This window comes from Salvelinus alpinus, chromosome 31 (genome assembly GCF_045679555.1).
Source record: "Salvelinus alpinus chromosome 31, SLU_Salpinus.1, whole genome shotgun sequence".
Lineage (NCBI taxonomy): Eukaryota > Metazoa > Chordata > Actinopteri > Salmoniformes > Salmonidae > Salvelinus > Salvelinus alpinus.
The window spans coordinates 8,594,533-8,616,456 of NC_092116.1; the positions used below are offsets into that span (position 1 = coordinate 8,594,533).

Below are 21,924 nucleotides of genomic sequence, written 5' to 3' on the forward strand. Positions count from 1 at the left end.
TTGATTGGTTAAAAGGGATCAAAGGATTGGCTCGAGCGAGGACTGAAGGGCGGGAAAAATTCATCGAGCAAGCCTATTTATTTTATAGAGCATATGCACTGTCAACATACATGTCCAATAAATGAATGCATTTTAAGGTAAGAAATGAAAGGTTAACATATGTGGAAATGGTTGAGTAAAACTGTTTACACTATAGGATTGGTAAGAGGTGTATTTCAGAAAGTTTATTTGCAGCATGTTTTCAAGCACAATCCTCCAACTCCAGCCTTCTGCCACTTCTGTCCGGAACATTTCCCTCTGTAATTTGATAGTGGACCGTAATACTTGTAATAAACTCACTTTTTAGGGAAGCTCTCAAAGTTTTCGTGTAATTAGGCGCAGTAGGCTTGAGGTGCCACATCACAAAATATGGAATTTATGCGGAGGAAAATTAAGACTATTGTTTTTCTGAATGCACTTGTAACGGTTATCTGGTGTGCCTCTCCGCGCTGCGACCCTGGATACGAATTTATCGGTAAAGTACTCCGCTTGCTATGATAACACACATGGTGTGTTTTGTTCACAGGAGTGATGTGATGCTATTCCTGAAATATGTTTTATCTACAAGGCATTGGTTCAGAGGAATTTAATCTAAAACATAGACAAACTATTGTAGTCTATTTTAATTCACAAGCTGCTAACAGTAACAAAAGTAAAAGTAACCTCTTACAGCATGTGTCTTAAATGAGTGCGAAATAAAATGCTTAATTTCTTTAGAGAATGATAGAATTGTAGAGTTATATAGAAATATTGAGGTAGATATCCATCACTAGTGAGAGGTCATCTGATCCTAAGAATGAGAGTTCTTAGAAAATTAATACGATTTTACTGACAGACCAACCTGGTCTCAGAGCATTTCGTATTATATTTTACGTAAATCCGATACCTTCTCTTTAGTATGATATGTTAAGTTTCGTATGGTATGTATTAATTTGTGATTGTCCATCACCCATTTAGTATGAAATGTTAGAAAGTACAATTCGTATTATATGTTACAAATTTGCAAATGTACAATATGTTACGAATTAGAAAAACGTATGCTATGTTACGAATTCTAGCTAGGTGGCTAGGTGACTAACGTTAGCTAGCTGGCTAACATTTAAAGGGTTAAGGTTAGCATCAGGGGAAGTGTTAGCTAAAATAGTTAAGGTTAGGGTTAGGAAAAGGGTTAGCTAAAAGGGTTAAGGTTGGGGTTAGGGTTACGGGACAGGTTAGCTAACATGCTAAGTAGTTACAAAGAGCTAGAAAGTAGTAAGTAGTTGAAAAGTTTCTAATGAGGTAAAATGTTAAAGTTATCCGTGATGAGATATGAACTTGCACCCTTGTTTTTGCCTAAAGTAACCATCTGTCTTACGTAACCATACAATCGTAACATATTATACTAACTTGAGTGTCTTGGATTTATGTTTACTATATTACGTCTAGTCTATGAGACCAGGCTAGACAGGCAGACATTTGTGAGGAGAGATGGTAAAGCCAGATAGAGGGTTCATAAAAACAGACTAAAGTCGCCAATAACGGTGGTGATAAATGTTATTCTGCCATCTAGTGTTGAAGGTATGAAATAAACTAACAAAGGTTTGTCTTTTAGGTCGTTTTTGCAAAGAACCAGAACCGGAAAAACGTATGTATTTCTTTCATCAAGAAACCCTTCAAACTTATGTAAATGTAATGTGTGTACAGGGTTGACTGACAACATCTAGTAAGGTAATTATGGCTTTAGGCGGGCAGTAGGATATTCAATGGGATATTACGGCCTTAAGGCACATCCGAGCTATCAAGTGTATTTTTGGATGATACATAGCTGTAGGAAATATTCACATTTTAATCTCCAGACATAATAGAAATATTTGGACTTCATCCTTTTTGGTACTGCAGAGAGGTAGCTATATATGAGATAATAAAAACGTTTTAGACAAAGGGATGGATTCTTGCATGCATATACATATGACAGTTTAATATCAGGTTATGTATATTTTCCATGTCAAGGAAATGAGTGATGATTGCTTACTGAACATCTTAGCTATATTTCTTAAATAAATGAACTGAGAACAAATGTAAAGATACAAGAGGAAAACACCTGGCCAATACCCCTAAACATACTGATTTACAATGGAGAGAACAGGTGGGGCGAGTTGACACTACGCCCCACCTGAAAATAATTAATAACAAATCAATTGTTCTAAGAATATTTTGCCACTCACATTACAAAAGCATCCAAAGGTTCCATCGAAGTTAATTGCAAAGATTACATAATAGTATGAAACAATACATGGTATTATGAAGCATTATGTTAATGATGTTATATTACAGCCTATTGATGTACTATGTGTATTTTATGCATGAATGATTCAACATGGTAAGCTATGAGTCTACATTCAGATCAGTCACCATATAGTACTGAATCTCTTCCATCTTTCTGAACCTGCTTCTTGGTTGCCTCTCTCCTCTACCCAGCCAAGTGCGTGGACATCATGATGAACTACTGCGACGACATGTCCTACACCCACACCATGTTCCCCAACATCCTGGGCCACAGGATCCGTGAGGAGGCCGAGCTGGGCCCCGAGTACCTCCTCCTCAGTGTGGTACACAACCTGCTCAATGGAGAGTGCACCCCGGACATCCGCATGCTGGGCTGCTCAGTGCTGGTGCCACGCTGTGAGAAGGAGAAGGTGTGTAGCTAACAAAGGATAATGTAATAACACTGGATAATGTAATAACTTTCAATAATGTCATAACTTTCATTAAAGTAAGAACGTTTTATTTTATAATGTAAGGTGCTCAAGCCGTGCAGGAGTACCTGCGAGGCGGTGCGTAAGAACTGTCGCCACGCCTTCGAGGGCATCGAGATGGCCTGGCCCTACTTTTTGGACTGTGACCGCTTCTTTGTCAGCGACCAGGAGGGTTGTTACGACCCTCTGGAGGGCCTACGAGGTAACAACCACAGTTTAACTGGTGTCATATCATAAAAGTGACTATCAATCTATGATAGAGACTACAATAGGACACTAACTACTGTACAGTAGGATGTTGACTCAAATAGTATTTTCAGACATAAAACAATCACCTGAGCAAAATGTACGACTAGAGATAACCATGTGTGTCAATATTATTACAAGATTATATCAATGTAAAGAAAAATAGCACCCAAACCCCCTCTAATAACAGAAGCATCCTTGGAGGGCCAACTGAGAATGGCGTTGCTACGCAGATTTATGACAGTCGCCTGGTTGCCACATGAGCCCTTGTGGTAAGGTGACCAGATGTCCCCGATTTTCCCAATTTTAGTGGCCTGTCCCCAGTTCGAGTTGTCCCCGAAATTGTCCCTGATTAGCCCCTCAGAAAGAAAAAAGCAACTCTGAAGTTAGAGGGCTGATATTTCAATAATCAAACTCTGTATCCAATCAGATTTGCATGTAAAAATTATGTCTAACACAGTACCAAACTTGTTTGCTCTGCTTCTTTTATGAGAACTTTTGATTACTTCACAGGATTAAGAAAATTGTGGAAGGGTAATCAGTTCCTGTGTTATAATTAATACAAGTAGCCTATTAGAATGGAAAATAGCGAAAATGTGTAGTTAAATATAGTTCCATGCCATTGTTTATTATATTTTCATGCAGCTGCCCCCACGTAGGCTTTTGTGACCTAGAAAGGATCTATATTTGTATCAACTATACAAAGCCCTCAAAAAGAACCCATAAGCAAGATGTTAGAGATTTGACAACTGCAATAACATCATGTGTCAGCCATATGGGAACACATACAAATTATGTCTCTTTATGTCCAAAGGCAACGCTGTTAACATATCTGCCATTAATATCTTGACTCGCACAAGATATACTGTGTGCTTTTTAACAAGTCTATGAATTCACGCGAAGTGATGAGTCTAACTTCAGTTCTGTACAGTTTGTTTCTCTCTGTGGCTGCAACCAACGCACACCCCAGCTGTGGAATTGCTCTCAATGAGTGTTCATGAGTCTTCTCTTCCTTTGTACTTTCTCTATTTAACTCCACAGCTGCTCTTTCCCACCATAAACAGGTCCTACAGTAGCCTATACTGACAAAATAACAGTTGAATGTTCATATAGCCATTTCCCAGAAACATATCATAGATATTAATTTACATATTATACATACAATATGATATGGTTATAGATATGCACACAGATGGTGGTACCACATTTTGCATAACAGTTTTTAGTGTAGTGTGAAATCTGTTTCCAAACGGATATTAGATTCTAACTGAAACACAAGCTGATGTCTGGCAACCCTACTAAGCTTTATAATTCTTTCCATGCTGATATTTATTTTGAACTTATATCTTTAGTCTTATGTCTCAACTTTGATTGGTTGCTTACCTTTCAGGTCTGGCACATTTGCCTAAATGAGCACATTTATATAGATGTGCAGACCTGGGCTAGAATGTAGACTTTCCACTTTCTCTAATTCATCAGTCTCCTGACATTTTACAGGGCTCTACTCGGCATGAGATGAAAGACTAAGGCCGTATTTAGTAAAATGGTATTCTGATATCCATCCAATTTATTTAAGTGAGGCGGTTTATTGAAGCATGGTTATGCTTTCAAATGTAAACTTTTCTATGACATTGAATCAAAAGTCACGTTTGCTAGTTAATACAAAAGTGTCTTAACTGGCTTGGAACACTATTGATCTTTATATCTTTGGCTACACTTTACAACAACTTTTACGAATAAGCCATTATTATAAAAATGTCACCATCTCTTCTTTCTCATAGTGACACAGGAAGAAGACCAGGCCAGTATAGATAATACCTCTGAGGAGCCTCATACTGTCATCCAGTTTAGCTATCAGTCTAACGCCCAGATGAACAGCATCCTGAAGAAGACTGCAGCGCGATGCCCTGAAATTGCCACAACTTACAGCATTGGCCACAGTGTGGAGGGCAAAGACCTGCTAGTGATCGAGTTCTCAAACAACCCTGGAGTACATGAATTACGTGAGTACAAAGGGTCCTCAAATATACAGTACAGTGAGAGGGAGTCCTGGGTTCAGAGTTCAACCAGAGATAGTGTGTCTTTTCTGATTGTTGAACTTGACTGTAAGCTGCTGTCTTGGCCAGGTCTCCCTTGAAAAACAGATAATTCATCTCAAGCGACTTTCTTGCTGAATAAATGTTATGTAAGTCCCTATCCTGTTGCCTCATATCAACAGTTGAACCGGAGATGAAGTACATAGGCAACATGCACGGGAACGAGGTGTTGGGTCGCCAGCTGTTGATCTATCTGACCCAGTACCTGTGTTCAGAGTACCTGCTGGGGAACCATCGCATCCAGAGCCTGATCAACACCACGCGCATCCACATCCTGCCCTCCATGAACCCTGACGGCTATGAGCTGGCTGCTGCTGAGGTCCAGGGCAACAACGACCCCGAGAATGAGGAGGTAGGTTGAATCAATGTTGTTGCTATGTTATTTGAACGTAATTCAAACATGATGGTGAATCAACATGGAAGACTTACTAGCATTGAAAGTATACACACATTCTACCAGGTTTTTACCAGAATTCAACGGCAGGTCGGAACGTTAAGTTTATTCAGCACCACAGGAGGTTGGTGGCACCTTAATTGGGGAGGCCAGGCTCGTGGTAATGGTTGGCGCAGAATCAGTGGAATGGTATCAAATACATCAGGCACATGGTTTCCATTATTATGAGCTGTCCTCCCCTCAGCAGCCTCCTGTCTTCAACACTGAATTCACATTAGTCGACAACACCAATCAAATATCAATCGTATAATATTCACTGCTCGATACTTACAGTATACTATCCACTGTATGAAACTCTACAGGCTCAGAACTACTACAGCTGGACCCTGGGTCGAGGTAACGCCCAAAACATTGATCTGAACAGGAACTTCCCTGACCTGACCGCTGTCGCCTACGGCCGCCGCAGACACCGGCATTTCCGTAGCGACCACATCCCAATCCCAGACGCTTACTGGTTTGATAAGGTACCGTATGAATTCCTATCGATTTATATGCATGTTTGCATTGATTGTGTGGTGTTTATGCTACTGGATATGAATACATGTGTCAAATATCAAATGACAATTGCCTTACGTGTATTTTGGCATTAGGCCGGACAAAGTTTATTTACTGTTTAACTGATTTTTGTTCTAGAAAGTGAGGCAAAAAAACAAAACAAAAAAACAAATGACTCCAAATTGATACCAAGTGAAAGGGTTTTTCTGTCACAAACATTTAAAGGAATGGACCAAGGCGCAGCGTGTGTTGAGTTCCACATCTTTATTTGTAGTGAAACTTCCAGAAAAACAATAAATCAACAACGAAACGTGAAAGCAGTGGTGCAACATGCACAACACAAAAACAATATCCCACAAAGCAGGTGGGAACAGGGAACCCTTAAGTATGATCCCCAATTAGAGACAACGAACATCAGCTGCCTCTAATTGGGAACCATACTAAGAGCTCCAACATAGAAATGGAAAGACTAGAACACCCCCTAGTCACGCCCTGAAACTACAACACCATAGAGAACCAAGGGCTCTCTATGGTCAGGGCGTGACATTTTCATAAATAGTGGAGAAGGAATAAATTAGTACTTTACCACATTGTCCTACGCACCTGTGCAAGCTCTAGGCCTAATGTGGGTTTCAAGAGTTATATTATTCCAAGTGAAAACCTACGCTAGGAAATCCTTCCTGTATTATTTTGAAAAAGAATGCAGATGATGTTACAATGTTAATTGTTATAATCATGGGAAATTAAGCAATAGGCAGTATATCTTGTGACAGTTTCTTTATTCTGAACATATCACCGATAAACATCAATAGCAGTATTATTAACATATGATGTATAATAGGATACAATATAAACTGTGTGAAAAAATTATTGACTTAATGTATAATCAGTTCATTACTTAAATGTATAGCCTAACTCGACTTCAACAAAATATTAATACAAGACAAATATTAAAAGGCCTATCATAGACGAGACATTATAGGAGAAATAGACTACTGTATATAAAGAGGGCCAATCATTCAAGTTAGGTCTGTCAAATGAATGCATCACTGGAAAAAGTGCAATCCAATCCCTGTCATCTACAGGATAAAACTTTATTTAATGTTCAGTGGCTTGCGAAAGTTTTCACCCCCCTTGGCATTTTTCCTATTTTGTTGCCTTATAACCTGGAATTAAAATAGATTTTTGGGGGGTATGTATCATTTGATTTACACAACATGCCTACCACTTTGAAGATGCAAAATATTTTTTGGGGTGAAACAAACAAGAAATAAGACAAAAAAACTGAAAACTTGAGCGTGCATAACTATTCGCCCCCCCAAAAGCAATACTTTGTAGAGCCACCTTTTGCAGCAATTACAGCTGCAAGTCTCTTGGGGTATGTCTCTATAAGCTTGGCACATCTAGCCATTGGGATTTTTGCCCATTCTTCAATGCAAAACTGCTTCAGCTCCTTCAAGTTGGATGGGTTCCGCTTGTGTATAGCAATCTTTAAGTCATATCACAGCTTCTCAATTGGATTGAGGTCTGGGCTTTGACTAGGCCATTCCAAGACATTTACATGTTTCCCCTTAAACCACTCGAGTGTTGCTTTAGCAGTATGCTTAGGGTCATTGTCCTGCTGGAAGGTGAACCCCCGCCCCAGTCTCAAATTTCTGGAAAACAAACAGGTTTCCCTCAAGAATTTCCCTGTATTTAGCGCCATCCATCATTCCTTCAATTCTGACCAATTTCCCAGTCCCTGCCGATGAAAAACATCCCCACAGCATGATGCTGCCACCACCATGCTTCACTGTGGGGATGGTGTTCTCGGGGTGATGAGATGTGTTGGGTTTGTGCCAGACATAGCATTTTCCTTGATGGCCAAAAAGATACATTTTAGTCTCATCTGACCAGAGTACCTTCTTCTATATGTTTGGGGAGTCTCTCACATGCCTTTTGGCGAACACCAAACATGTTTTTTTCTGGACACTCTTCTGTAAAGCCCAGCTCTGTGGAGTGTACGGCTTAAAGTGGTCCTATGGACAGATACTCCAATCTCCGCTGTGGAGCTTTGCAGCTTCTTCAGGGTTATCTTTGGTCTCTTTGTTGCCTCACTGATTAATGACCTCCATGCCTGGTCCGTGAGTTTTGCTGGGCGGCCCTCTCTTGGCAGGTTTGTTGTGGTGCCATATTCTTTAAATTTTTAAATAATGGATTTAATGGTGCTCCGTGGGATGTTCAAAGTTTCAGATTTTTTTTATAACCCAACCCTGATCTGTACTTCTCTACAACTTTGTCCCTGACCTGTTTGGAGAGCTCCTTGCTCTTCATAGTGCCGCTTGCTTGGTGGTGCCCCTTGGTTAGTGGTGTTGCAGACTCTGGGGCCTTTCAGAACAGGTGTATATATACTGAGATCATGTGACAGATCATGTGACACTTAGATTGCGCACAGGTGGACTTTATTTAACTAATTATGTGACTTCTGAAGGTAATTGGTTGAACCAGATCTTATTTAGGGGCTTCATAGCAAAGGGGGTGAATACATATGCACGTACCACTTTTCCTTTTTTGATTTTTTTGAATTTTTTGAAACAAGTTATTTCATTTCACTTCACCGTTTTGGACTATATTGTGTATGTCCATTACATGAAATCCAAATAAAAATCAATTTAAATTACAGGTTGTAATGCAACAAAATAGGAAAAATGCCAAGGGGGGAATACTTTTGCAAGGCATAGAGTAGAATATTTATGTTTTTCTAATTCAAGATTGATTGACAAGAAAGAATTGTAATAAAATGAAATGTTAATGTATAATGAGTTCATTACCTGAATGTATCATATACTGTAGGCTATAGGCTAAACAAAATATGAATACAAATATGAATAGGCCTATCATAGACAAGGCCTTTAATTTGAAGAAAGAGGGACAATCATTCAAGTTAGGTCTGTCAAATGAATGTAGCTTTGAGAAAAGTTAATTTCAATCCGGCCATAGAGTATAGCCTATCTATCGTATAATCTACAGAATATTTGTTTGATTTAAAATGCGCAATTAGAAGCATCCTTCCATTACAGAGCAAGCTTTATTAAATTCGAGGTCAGTAGGCCTATACAGTCAATCACTCACCGCATCCTCCTTCAATTGCCTCATCCGGCTGCCAGGAAAAGCACCCACCTTGGAGATTGTCAACCACATCATTGTGGAGGTCCTTATCTGCGCGAAGTGTGTGCGTGCCACTGGCGATGCATTTTGCAGGATATGCTGTTCTCCGGGCGCATGATAACTTCAAACACATTCTGTCTACAGGCAGTAGGCTTCCGGTCAAATGTAAGTTATGAATCGCAAATCATCATACAGCCGACACACTTTGACTTCATCACTCATTTTGACTTCAATTTGGTTTTGCAAAATACTCTCAGCTTGCACTGGGGAATGCCCTGATCTCTGGCCAGTCGTTCGGTTCGATGATGACATTGTTGTTTTGGGTTATTAATTGCTTCTAAAAGGTCAGAAAATTATGCATTAACCATGAATTTAACCGATTGTTTGTTAATAACGAGACTCCCCACCACGTTTAACCTGGACACATAAATAGTGAGAATTTGCGGTGGCCTCAATTATGCTGGCATGCGAGGGAAATTAAACATATTCACATACATGTCCCGAGCATGTGTGTCACTGTCCAATTAGAGGCCTGAACATAACAATCACGTGATCTGAGGGGTTTGGTCTTTGATTCTCACGTATCAGTTTGGGAAATCCTCAAGGTAGAGCGGACAGTGCATTACAGAATAAGAACAAAGTACCTCATAAATTGAGAAGGGTGCAATTGTGGCCTTCAATTTGGGGCATTCCTGCATCTGCAGGAACCCCTCTTTATACTTCAATTTGTCCATTTTTAAGCTAAGACAGGCGGGAGGCATTCATGCAGAAACCAATGGGATGCTCGATGGGGGGTGTTCATGAAGGAACCAATGGGATGCTTGATGGGTGGCATTCCTGCAGAATCAGGAATGCCCACATGCAGGAACGCCCTGAATAGCGGGCTGCAGTTGCACACTATTGCATTTTTAAAAGAAAGGTCAAGCAGGGCATCCGTTAAATAGTAAATCAAGTTTGTGTGTCCTTATTGATGTATCGTCAATATTTGATATCAAGATATGTAATTGAGCTTTGAGCTTCACCAATCATTTCCTGTTGTCATGCCATCATTATTTTGTTGTTGTGATATGACCAGCTGAAGATGGTGACATATGATTTATAAGCCGGTCTGTATGTGTTTTATATAAATCAGGTAGCTCCAGAGACATACGCAGTCATGAAGTGGATCAGGTCCATTCCCTTTGTGCTCTCAGCTAACTTCCACGGAGGGGAGCTGGTGGTGTCCTATCCCTACGACCTCTCCAAACACCCACTAGAGGAGAAGATGTTCTCCCCCACGCCAGACGAACAGGTATGTAGGACTGACAGCAACATGTACTCTTCACTCCAACATGAACAATACTCTCCAGAATGGACTGCACTCTATGACCTGAAGTGTGTCTATTGCAGAGAGCTGTCCAATTGATTGTTCATGCTCTGCATTTATGATGATTCATTACCACATTCTTGAGAAAAAAAGTTTCATTTACGAGATTTCCTTTGCGGTCACATGTGTAGGAAATGTATCTTAGCTGCTTACAAATCAAACTAACATTTCAAATCTATTTAACAGTAAACAGAACTAGCCATTATCTTTTTTTATGAATGAGAAAGACATATGTTTTATTTTTTGCTGCAGATATTCAAGCAGATAGCGAGAACATATGCAGATGCCCATGCCACCATGTCAGGAAATAACTCTGAAAGGTGTGGGAACTTTGGCAGCATCGGCCAGGACGGCATCATTAATGGAGCAAAGTGGTACAGTTTCGCAGGTGGTGAGTTTAAAGTAACTGTCCAGTGTTTCCAGATTTCTAATAAATATGACCTATAAATATAGCTGCGAGCAGCAATGAACAGGGTTCACAGGATGACAGAAAGGAGACAATATCAGTTGGATAACAAAGCAAGCACTCCATCATGTAGGAACTATCTCCCTTTGTGTGCCATCAGTGAAAGTATTACCATGTTTATCTCTCAAAACCACAAGGATGACGCAAGTGAAGTTTAGTCTAGTGCTGTAGCTTGAAATAGAGCAGGTATTCATTCTTAAAGTAATTACTTAATGTTTTGATTTTATATACAATTCTAGGGTCAATTTCACTAATGTTAAGATTTGTTGAATATTTTCAGCTTATTTTCATGATATTTCACATTGTTCGTCTGCATAATTTATATCTAGCATTCATTTGCATAAGACAAAGTCCACTTGATCAATAGTTATTGGTGCCACTGGTGCCAATGACCTCTATAGTGCCACCAACTGGTCGGGTGCAGCCATCTAAGATTGCAGTGACTATAGCCACACAGCTTCTAAGGACATATACATAAGGTATACATACCAAATTTCATAGCTCCATGTCCATCATTTAAGTTCTTATAGCCCTGGTGTGATATGGTGCCATCTAGTGGTTTAGCGTGGCCAACTTTGAATGCAGCAACTAATCATTCTCAAATTCATCAGAGGCTAATTCATTGAGTGTATCTGGAGTCAATCTGACTCATTAGGGATGTGCATCTCTCCTTACAAGCACGATTCGTTATGTATCTAGATACATGTGCTCCGATACAATACAGGAACCATACTTTTAGTTTGAATCAATTCGGTGTGATTCAGTTTGATTAGTGGAACGAATCGATTTGATTCAGTTCGATACGATTCATGTGTGTCTAGGGACCTGAGCTAAGCCATAGGGCAGACTGAGCATCTACCACTATCAGATAAGGATGGGCTATTTATGTTTTTGTCCCCCTTACTTTTTATCTGAAATCCACATCACTCACTGATTAACTTGTCATATAGCAGATTAAAATGTTTTGAGCTAGTAATATGTCAATATTTATCTTGTGAAATTAGCTATGACATACAGTACATTAATTTGACATACAGCAAATTAATATAACACAGCTTTTGTTTTCACCCCGTCTCAAAAGGTAATGGTTTTGACCGTTTGGAGCTTTACTGAGGAGAGCTGTGCTTCTTTCGTTCCAACCAGTGCGGCTCTCAAAAAGTATTGCTGTCCTTGTTATGAAATGACAACTACCCTGTTCATGTAAAAATGACCAAATGCACTGACTGGTTAAAGCAGAACTACCAAAAATATTTAAATCTCATATGCAGTTAAATCCATAAAAGTTCGATAGGCTGAAGGATAGGACGCATCAATTCAGTCACAGCAGATTATCTGTATTTTCAGAACAATGTTTCGTAGCGTTTTAATCAATTTTCTTACCGTTTGGATCGGTTTGGGCTCCCGTGGACCGATGCACTTGTATCTTAAACATTTGAACCAGGATTAAACATTTGACCCGGGGCCGATGCTTATCAGCGAGTCGTTACATCCCTATTACTTATGATTCATGAGAAGTTTTTTGTTTGTTTGTATTTTTAGTATTGGGATAATATGCTAATGTAAAAAAATGATGTGCATCTATAGGTACAGTGTAGCCGTATTTGAATGCAGCATCAATTATTTTTCAAAACCATTAAAGACTGATGTAATGAGTCTAAATACAAAATCTGGAGAGAATCTGATGTATGGTTCATGAGAAGATGATTGCAGATGATTTTGAGCGTAAGCGTTTCATATGCAAAGAATGAGTTGTCAATAATCTCCTTGTTTTTTGAGATATCAATACCAAATTCAGTGTCTTAGGGACATCCATGATAGCGAGTTTCAAGTTGAATAGGCCAAATGGACATGTTTAAATGGACAGGTAAAATCTGATTTTCTCAAGTTAAATTAAGACATGTAAATAAAGGTTAAACAAAAAAAATATATATGTATCATGGGCCTACATTCCAAATGTAGTGCCATTTGGACTAATGGTTCATGAGAAGATTTTGTAAAGTATTCTTTAGTGTTACGCACGCCTCTGTGAAGAGGGAACGCAACACCCTGCTGCAACTCAACTCCCGTGAAGTGAAATAGGTATGGGCTGTAGGTGCAAGTAAGGCTGACACAAAAGCAGAATTGACCGTTTATTAGGACTGTATTCCTTTACACGGTAATATGGGGAAAAGGGGCTGGACGGAACCAAAGCAAAGAAAGTAAATATCAAAGCTCCCCCTCTCCTATCTAACCTGCCTACCCACTACTTACCTAACTTAGCACCACCTGGTGCACTAACCAAAATACAGGGGGTGGTCCGCCCAGGTCTTACCTAGTGTGCCTAGACATTGAATATACTACGGGTATATGTATGCCCGCGGGCCTCTTGCCTAAGCACTCCCTAGGTGCCTTCCCCTTCCCCCCCTGGGAACAAATGAAACAGAATATTAAACAATCCACTTCACAACAAAACTGAGAAAATACTCAGGCCATTAAAGAAGCTCTGACAAAGCAACAAACACAGAACATACCAAAGCTGCTACCAATAACAACTAACATAGTACATACTCACGACCAACATGCTATACCCCTCAGCCATCAACCTCCTCTCTCAGCAATGATCTATATCACATTCAATCTCAGCCAGCAATGATCTCTGCCAGCAATGATCTCTGCCAGCAATGATCTCTGCCAGCAATGATCTCTGCCAGCAATGATCTCTGCCAGCAATGATCTCTGCCAGCAATGATCTCTGCCAGCAATGATCTCTGCCAGCAATGATCTCTGCCAGCAATGATCTCTGCCAGCAATGATCTCTGCCAGCAATGATCTCTCTCTCTCCCTGAACAGAACACTGGCTTTTATATAGCTTCAGGTGGCAATGGTAATTAGAGACAGCTGTATCTTGACGAGGGGGCGGGGTCAGCTCTCCAATCATCCATTGGGGCCGACCAATCAGCTGCTTGGGGAGAAATTCCAGGAAGCCATCTCCTGAAACACACACACTCAAATAGAAACTACAACACAGAAACTGGGGAACGTAACATTTAGCATATTTTAGCGTATGTACTCATATGCATCTACTGGTATTATGTGGACATCTTTGAATGCATCAACGTTATTTTCTCAAACTCTTTAGGGACTATTGTAATGAGTCCAAAGACCAAATTTGGAGTGAATCTGACTTTTAGATTATTATTTTTATTTTTATTTTTTAATACTGAGCAAAAATATAAACGCAACATGTAAAGTGTTGGTCCCATGTTTCATGAGCTGAAATAAAAGATCCCTGAAATGTTCCATAAGCACAAAATGTTTCAGCATGATAATGCACTGCCCCATGTTGCAAGGATCTGTACAGAATTTCTGAAATATGAAAATGTCCCAGTTCTTCCACAGCCATTGAAGAGTAGCGGGACAACATTCCACAGGCCACAATCAACTGCCTGATCAATTCTATATGAAGGAGATGTGTCGCACTGCATGAGACAAACAGTGGTCACACAAGATACTGACTGATATTCTGATCCACACCCCTACTTAAAAAAAAGTATCTGTGACCAGATGCATATCTGTATTGCCAGTCATGTGAAATACATAGATAAGGGCCTCATTTATTTATTTAAATTGAATGATTTCCTTATATGAACTGTAACTCAGTAAAATCTTTGAAATTGTTGCATGTTGCGTTAATATTTTTATTCAGTGTATTTTAAGCATGAGCATTACATAGTCAAAAAAGTTATTCATAGTTTCCTTATTCTTTAAGATATCAATGCCAAACTAACATGGCTCATCATGGTAATGTCTTTGATGACCCTAAAAAGTTTCAAGTTGATAAGCCATGAAGTGGATTTAAAAAGGATTTAAATGGATGCATAAAATCTGATTTCCTGATTTATCATTAACTCAGCCATCTCTTAACCAATGCCTTAGCTTTTCTCAAACTAAATTAAGAGATGTACCATGGGCCTACTAACACATGTGGTGTTATTTGGACTTATGGTTCATGAGAAGTTTTCTCAAGGTTTTCCAAAATCTATACTGATGGACCTTATGGGTCCTTGATACAAATGTGTTAATCATCAGGAAAGACGCCTACATACAATGTTTCAAGTATCTAGGTCAAATGGGGCGACAGATATGAGGGTTTAAGTGAGACTGCTAATAACAGCGCCACCTATAGGCCAATCAGTGCCATTCTTTTTGACCAAGTTATTTATGGCCTCAAGTTTCTGTGTCAAATTAGAAAAAAGTTACCAATCTATGCTTGAGTTATTTGACCATATCAAGGGGGAAAAAATGTATAATGACAATAGGTTTCACAGCTTCGCTAATTGGAATAGTTTTCCTTCCGAAAAAGCTCATCTCAGGAGCCTGACATCATCCTCTATGAGAAAATTGCAAATATATAAAATGTTTTTTTTTCTTCTCCACTTTAAGCTTTGGCCACGAATAGCATATAGGAGTGTAAGATGAGTCAACAACATTATTTGGGTATGAGTTAACAGAATATTAACTTTTATAAGTTAGATTTTCAATGGACATTTACTTTAAAAAAACATGGTCAAATCAGTCTATCAGACTGTTGAAGTGAGTTCATAACATTAGATTAAAATAGCTGATGAAGGCTCAATGAAAACCTGCACTTACTTACTTAGCAAGTTGTATTATGAAGTATGAATGCCACCTGGTGGTATTTCTAGTTATTTTCTTTCTACAGTAATGGATTATTGCGATGATGAGTTTGTCATTTCTTTCACTGGTACATATTTCCTCTTGTAATGTGGCCAGGTATGCAGGACTTCAACTACCTCCACACTAACTGTTTGGAAGTGACGGTGGAGTTGGGCTGTGATAAATTCCCAGCTGAGGAGGAGTTATACAGAGGCTGGCAGGACAACAAAGAGGCTCTGCTCACATTCATGGAGTCGGTGAGAGACCTCAAACCCAGCAATTCATTCCAAAACATCCCCCAATCAACCCTTCTGTTTTCAATCACTCATTTTCACAAATCTGAGAGGACTTCTCCACTAACACTGCTTCTCAATGTTTCCCAGGTCCACCGTGGAATAAAGGGAATAGTAAAGGATGCGGATGGGAATGGAATCAAAGGCGCAAGGATATCTGTCCGAGGAATAAGGCATGACATCACAACAGGTAATATCTATAGTCAGCCTTACAGATTGCGATTGGTCATTTTTATTGTATGCTTTGGGAATCTAAGTGGTAGTTATTAGATGAATACATACAGTTGAAGTCAGAAGTTAACATACACTTAGGTTGGAGTCATTAAAACTTGTTTTTCAACCACTCCACAAATTTCTTGTTAACAAACTATAGTTTTTTTGCATGACACAAGTAATTTTTCCAACAATTGTTTACAGACAGATTGTTTCATTTATAATTCACTGTATCACAATTCCAGTGGGTCAGAAGTTTACATACAGTAAGTTGACTGTGCCTTTAAACAGCTTGGAAAATTCCAGAAAATGATGTCATGGCTTTAGAAGCTTCTGATAGGCTAATTGACATAATTTGAGTCAATTGGAGGTGTACCTGTGGATGTATTTCAAGGCCTGTCTTCAAACTCAGTGCCTCTTTGCTTGACATCATGGGAAAATCAAAAGAAATCAGCCAAGACCTCAGAAAACAATTTGTAGACCTCCACAAGTCTGGTTCAGCATTGGGAGCAATTTCCAAACACCTGAAGGTACCACGTTCATCTGTACAAACAATAGTGCGCAAGTATAAACACCATGGGACCACGCAGCCGTCATACCACTCAGGAAGGAGATGCGTTCTGTTTCCTAGAGATGAACGTACTTTGGTGCTAAAAGTGCAAATCAATCCCAGAACAACAGCAAAGGACCTTGTGAAGTTGCTGGAGGAAACCGGTACAAAAGTAGCTATACCCACAGTAAAATGAGTCCTATATCAACATATCCTGAAAGGCCGCTCAGCAAGGAAGAAGCCACTGCTCCAAAACCGCCATAAAAAAGCCAGATTACGTTTGCAACTGCACATGGGGACAAAGATCGTACTTTTTGGAGAAATGGCCTCTGGTCTGATGAAACAAAAATATAACTGTTTGGCCATAATGGCCATTCTTATGTTTGGAGGGAAAAGGGGGAGGCTTGCAAGCCAAAGAACACCATCCCAACCATGAAGCACTGGGGTGGCAGCATCATGTGGTGGGGGTGCTTTGCTGCAGGAAGGACTGGTGCACTTCACAAACTAGATGGCATCATGAAGAAGGAAAATGGTGTGGATATATTGAAGCAACATCTCAAGACATCAGTCAGGAAGTTAAACCTTGGTCGCAAATGGGTCTTCCAAATGGACAAAGACCCCAAGCATACTTCCAAAGTTGTGGCAAAATGGCTTAAGGACAACAAAGTCAATGTATTGGAGTGGCCATCACAAAGCCCTGACCTCAATCCTATAGATAATTTGTGGGCAGAACTGAAAAAGCCTACAAACCTGACTCAGTTACACCCGCTCTGTCAGGAGGAATGGGCCAAAATTCACCCAACTTATTGTTGGAAGTTTGTGGAAGGCATCCCGAAACGTTTGACCCAAGTTAAACAATTTAAAGGCAATGCTACCAAATACTAATTGAGTGTATGTAAACTTCTGACCCACTGGGAATGTGATGAAAGTAATAAAAGCTGAAATAAATCATTCTCTCTACTATTATTCTGACATTTCACATTCTTAAAATAAAGTGGTGATCCTAACTGACCTAAGACAGGGAATTTTTACGAGGATTAAATGTCAGGAATTGTGAAAAACTGAGTTTAAATGTATTTGGCTAAGGTGTACGTAAACTTCCGACTTCAACTGTAGCTTTGAGGATTTTAGTAGTAGTTTGAAGTAGTTTCATTTTCTATAATGCTAAAGCTCTAAGAGATCCCATTTTAATTGTGTAAAATAACAGTCATGTAATGTTTGAGATGTCAGGCTGTGTGTAACCCATTGAGTCAAAAGATCCTCTCTCCCTTCCACCCTTTCTTTCTAGCTGAAAACGGAGACTACTGGCGCATGCTAACTGCTGGCATCCACATCCTGACTGCCTCTGCACCAGGCTACACCAGGGCCATGAAAAAGATCCACCTCCCGGCACGCATGCAGAAAGCAGGCCGGGTGGACTTTGTTCTGCAGAAGGCAGTGGTGGAGCCTGACATAGAGGAGGACTATAACATCCCTTCCATGGGAACCTATGAGCGCTTTGACCCCTACAACAAGTTTGAGCGCTATGCCATTAGGGAGCAGAACCAGAACAGAGAGGAGAGGCAGGAGAAACCGTGGTGGTGGAGCTACTTTAGCCGCGCCCACGGATCTGCTCCCACCTGGCTTCTCAGAATTGATTAGAGCTCCTCCACTCCAATAAAATAGAATATTCTATGGCTAATTCTATGGCTCCCGTTCCTCCTATAGCCCCCTTTCTCAACTCTGGTCCCTGAGTACCATCAAGGTTTGCAGATGTCTGTTACAACTCAATACTAGCAAACATAATTCAATTAATCAACGGCTTGATAATTAGTTGAATCATGTGTGCCTGTACAGGACTTGAATAAAAAATGTGCAACCCTGGGGGTACTCGGGGACCAGAGTTGAGAACACTGCATTACAGGATCAAAGACAGGCTACTATTTGAGTTGAATATGATTTACATAATGTTATCATAAAAGTAACACATTTTAACGTTACCATTATTATCCGTTGCTTCAAAGTTGTCATAACTGAAGCAAAAGAGGAAATAGCTAGTTGGGTGGCCATCAAGTTGTTCATGATAGCAATATGTAAGCTTAATAAGGCATAGTTAATTTAAATTGTTTTCTCCTAAAGGTAGCCCCCATTCTCAAGCTTTTGCCCTGTTATACTGCTTCACTTTATGCCCATAATGCAACACCGGAAGGTTGAAAGGCTCAAACCAGTTGTCTCTCCATCCTCACATATTTGTACGAGTTTACAATAAAAAATGATTAAATAACAATAACTATTGCTACTACTGGCTTATTGTATGTTAAATAAAAGTGAGACACATTGTTAACACAATCTCTTCAGTTAAATTTTACTTCCCTTTAAATCTTCCAAAATGAGGCAAGTTTAATTCTTATAACACTGTAAAGTATCTAATTCTCAGACAGTAACTGTCCCAGTTCCACTTTACAATAAGTGTCCCTAAAATGTGTTTACATGGTAGTAAATGGGTCCCGTCTCTTTAAAAGATGTAATGAAACTGATTGGCCATAAGAGGGCAGCCTAATTTCACTTGTTGTCGCCCATGTTACATATTCAACTGAACTGCCATCCCAAGCAAGACAACCATTCCAGCCAACCCCATACTGCACCCCCCCCCCCCCCTCTCTACCACACGACCACGTATAGCATCTGTTAAAGTAGAACCAGAGGCTGTGATATGTCAGTCTGTGGTACCAGTCAACCGTGCTTTATGAACTAGAAAGAGTGTCATTTCACATAGCGCTCGGCATCAATTTACTCTTGTGGATCTAGTTGTTACCTTCAGTATTTGTCTTACATTTTACCTAGATATGAATTGATCTGAAACGAAATGTTCAGTCATATCTTGTTATGTCTTGTTTTGCCACCAATGCCACAACTGATGTTAACTTGTGTATATCATTAAGGTAACCCCTTAACAGGTATGCAAACACTGTGCCTTGAAAGAATAGAACAATCCCCTTTGTTAATGTTAAAGGATGCTGTATAGGCTTGCAATAGCTTACATTATTTAATACCATGTGCACCACTCCACAGTATTCAGCTAGCAATGAGAATAAATGCTTTCTTCAATCTTCCCTCCATACACTTGAGCTGATGTTCAGTTATGATTAGTAAACGGAGGCCTAATCTCATTTGTGTTTGTGTATATTTCCAGATGTCAGCATTCCTGACATACCAAACAGTTGACCACTGTCTGCTGTACTTACTAGGCTGTTGTCCCTTGACCCAATCTGACCAAACATCATCTCCTTGAATCACAAAGCTAGACCAAACCATGGCCAACACATCCCTCATTGAGCCGCTGCTGGTAAGAATTTATAAGCACTTCAATAATGCATAAATATACATTATTTTAAAGGGATTATTCACACAAATTATGAAATGACTTGTGTGTTTCATTACCTTGAAAGCATGGGCAAAGGGAGATTGCGACCCACACTTAGTCAAACATGGCTTCCCATAGACCCTTTTAGAATTCATGACCAAAAATGTATTCGAGTGGATGGATCCCAATTAGCATTTTGTTGTTTGCATGCACAAATCACACACATTGCATAGTAATTTTTTTCTCAGTAATATTGTAATTTAGGTGGTCTATCCCTTTTAGATAACCCAATGGCATGGACTTCTCTCTCTTGCTCCACAATGTTGTGCATTTATCATTCATGGAATTCAGTCTGTTATAAATAAATAACACATAACATTTACATTTTAGTTATTTAGCAGATGCTCTTATCCAGTGCATTCATCTTAAAGCTACATGTAACCTTTTGGGCGACCTGACCAAATTCATATAGAAATGTGAGTTATAGGTCTTTCATTCCCATTGAAAGCAAGTCTAGGTGCGCTATGTCTATGCTTCCTGTTCTTAAATTTAGTTTTTGAGAATGTACTTCCGGTTTTGTACACCAGCGTCAAAAGCTGAAAATACAATATTTTTGGTTATGGAAAAGATATTTCACAGCGGTTTAGATGGAACAATGATTCTCTACACAATGACTGCTTGTTATGTTACATAAACTGAAATTAGGATAAATATTATAATTTTAGCAACCAGGAAATGGCGTGGCAATTTCTGCATAGTGCATTTTTAAAATAGCTTGTGGTACAACCACATACAGGTAACTGACATAATGGAAACACTTGAGTAAATGAGGGATACAAAATATTTTGAAATCAGGTGCTTCCAAACAGGTGTGGTTCCTGAGTTAATTAAGCAATTAACATCCCATCAAGCTTAGAGTCATGTATAAAAATGCTGGGCAGGTCATTATTTTGGCTATTATTTTGGCTACCATGGCTATGCCCCCATAGGATAACAATGCCCTCATCCACAGGACACAAGTGTTTACTGAATGGTTTGATGAGCATGAAAACGATGTAAACCATATGCCATGGCCGTCTCAGTCACCATATCTTAACCCAATTGAACACTTATGGGAAATTCTGGAACAGCGCCTGAGACTGTTTTCCACCACCATCAACAAAACACCAAATTATGGACTCATGGATGAATGGTGTCTCATCAAAAGCAAATTGTATTTGTCACATGTGCCGAATACAACAGATGTAGACCTTAAAGTGAAATGCTTACTTACAAGCCCTTAACCAACAATGCAGTTCCAATAGAGTTCTAGACACTTGTAGAATCTATGCCAAGTTACATTGGAGCTGTTCTGGCTTCTACACCTGCATTGCTTGCTGTTTGGGATTTTAGGCTGGGTTTCTGTACAGCACTTTGATATATCAGCTGATGTAAGAAGGGCTATATAAATACATTTGATTTGAATTTGATTTGATTCTGGCTCAGGGTGGCCACGTGACCTATTAAGAGACTTTATGTTGGTGTTTCCTTTATTTTTGAAGTTACCTGAATCTCAGTAACAGTAAAAAAAGTATCAAGTGCAAGTGTTAGTTCAGGAAATGCAAGTGAGTTATTTTCTTTTGGGGCGGGGGGTAAGGGGGCTGGTTTTGGGGTTCTGTGGGATTATTTAGCAAACTCTTTGAAGAGGTAGGGTTTCAAAAAATGTTGGAAGATGGGCAGAGACTTTGTTGTCCTCAGGTTGGTGTGTAAGGTTTGAGCATAACCTGAAGGTACTCATCTACATGAAAGTAGGGTACTGTAGAATAGAACAGAGTTTATTAGTCTT

At 39.5% G+C, this 21,924-nt stretch overlaps 1 protein-coding gene across 2 annotated transcripts; it reads left to right on the forward strand.

Annotated features, from left to right (window-relative positions):
- Positions 1 to 333: 333 nt before the first annotated feature.
- LOC139561355 (carboxypeptidase Z-like) lies at positions 334 to 19,084 on the forward strand. 2 transcript variants are annotated; one of them, XM_071378386.1, is made up of 12 exons: positions 336 to 514; positions 1,631 to 1,663; positions 2,497 to 2,714; positions 2,820 to 2,976; positions 4,802 to 5,023; positions 5,239 to 5,468; positions 5,873 to 6,034; positions 10,345 to 10,503; positions 10,831 to 10,969; positions 15,818 to 15,957; positions 16,084 to 16,183; positions 18,045 to 19,084. In XM_071378386.1, exons 1-12 carry the CDS (start codon positions 409 to 411, stop codon positions 18,395 to 18,397), a joined length of 2,019 nt encoding a protein of 672 aa, XP_071234487.1. In that variant the 5' UTR covers positions 336 to 408; the 3' UTR covers positions 18,398 to 19,084. The 2 variants fall into 2 exon arrangements, with proteins under 2 accessions (XP_071234486.1, XP_071234487.1); XM_071378385.1 differs by having other exon boundaries at positions 334 to 514; positions 15,818 to 16,183.
- Positions 19,085 to 21,924: the final 2,840 nt, after the last annotated feature.

What these genes read in the sequence shown, in the direction of transcription:
- LOC139561355 (XM_071378385.1), top strand. Translation starts at nt 409, where the DNA reads ATGGAATTTATGCGGAGGAAAATTAAGACTATTGTTTTTCTGAATGCA. An exon ending in CCCCCACGCCAGACGAACAG is followed by an intron (nt 10,504 to 10,830) that starts GTATGTAGGACT and finishes TTTTTGCTGCAG; the next exon opens with ATATTCAAGCAGATAGCGAG. An exon ending in GTGGTACAGTTTCGCAGGTG is followed by an intron (nt 10,970 to 15,817) that starts GTGAGTTTAAAG and finishes TAATGTGGCCAG; the next exon opens with GTATGCAGGACTTCAACTAC.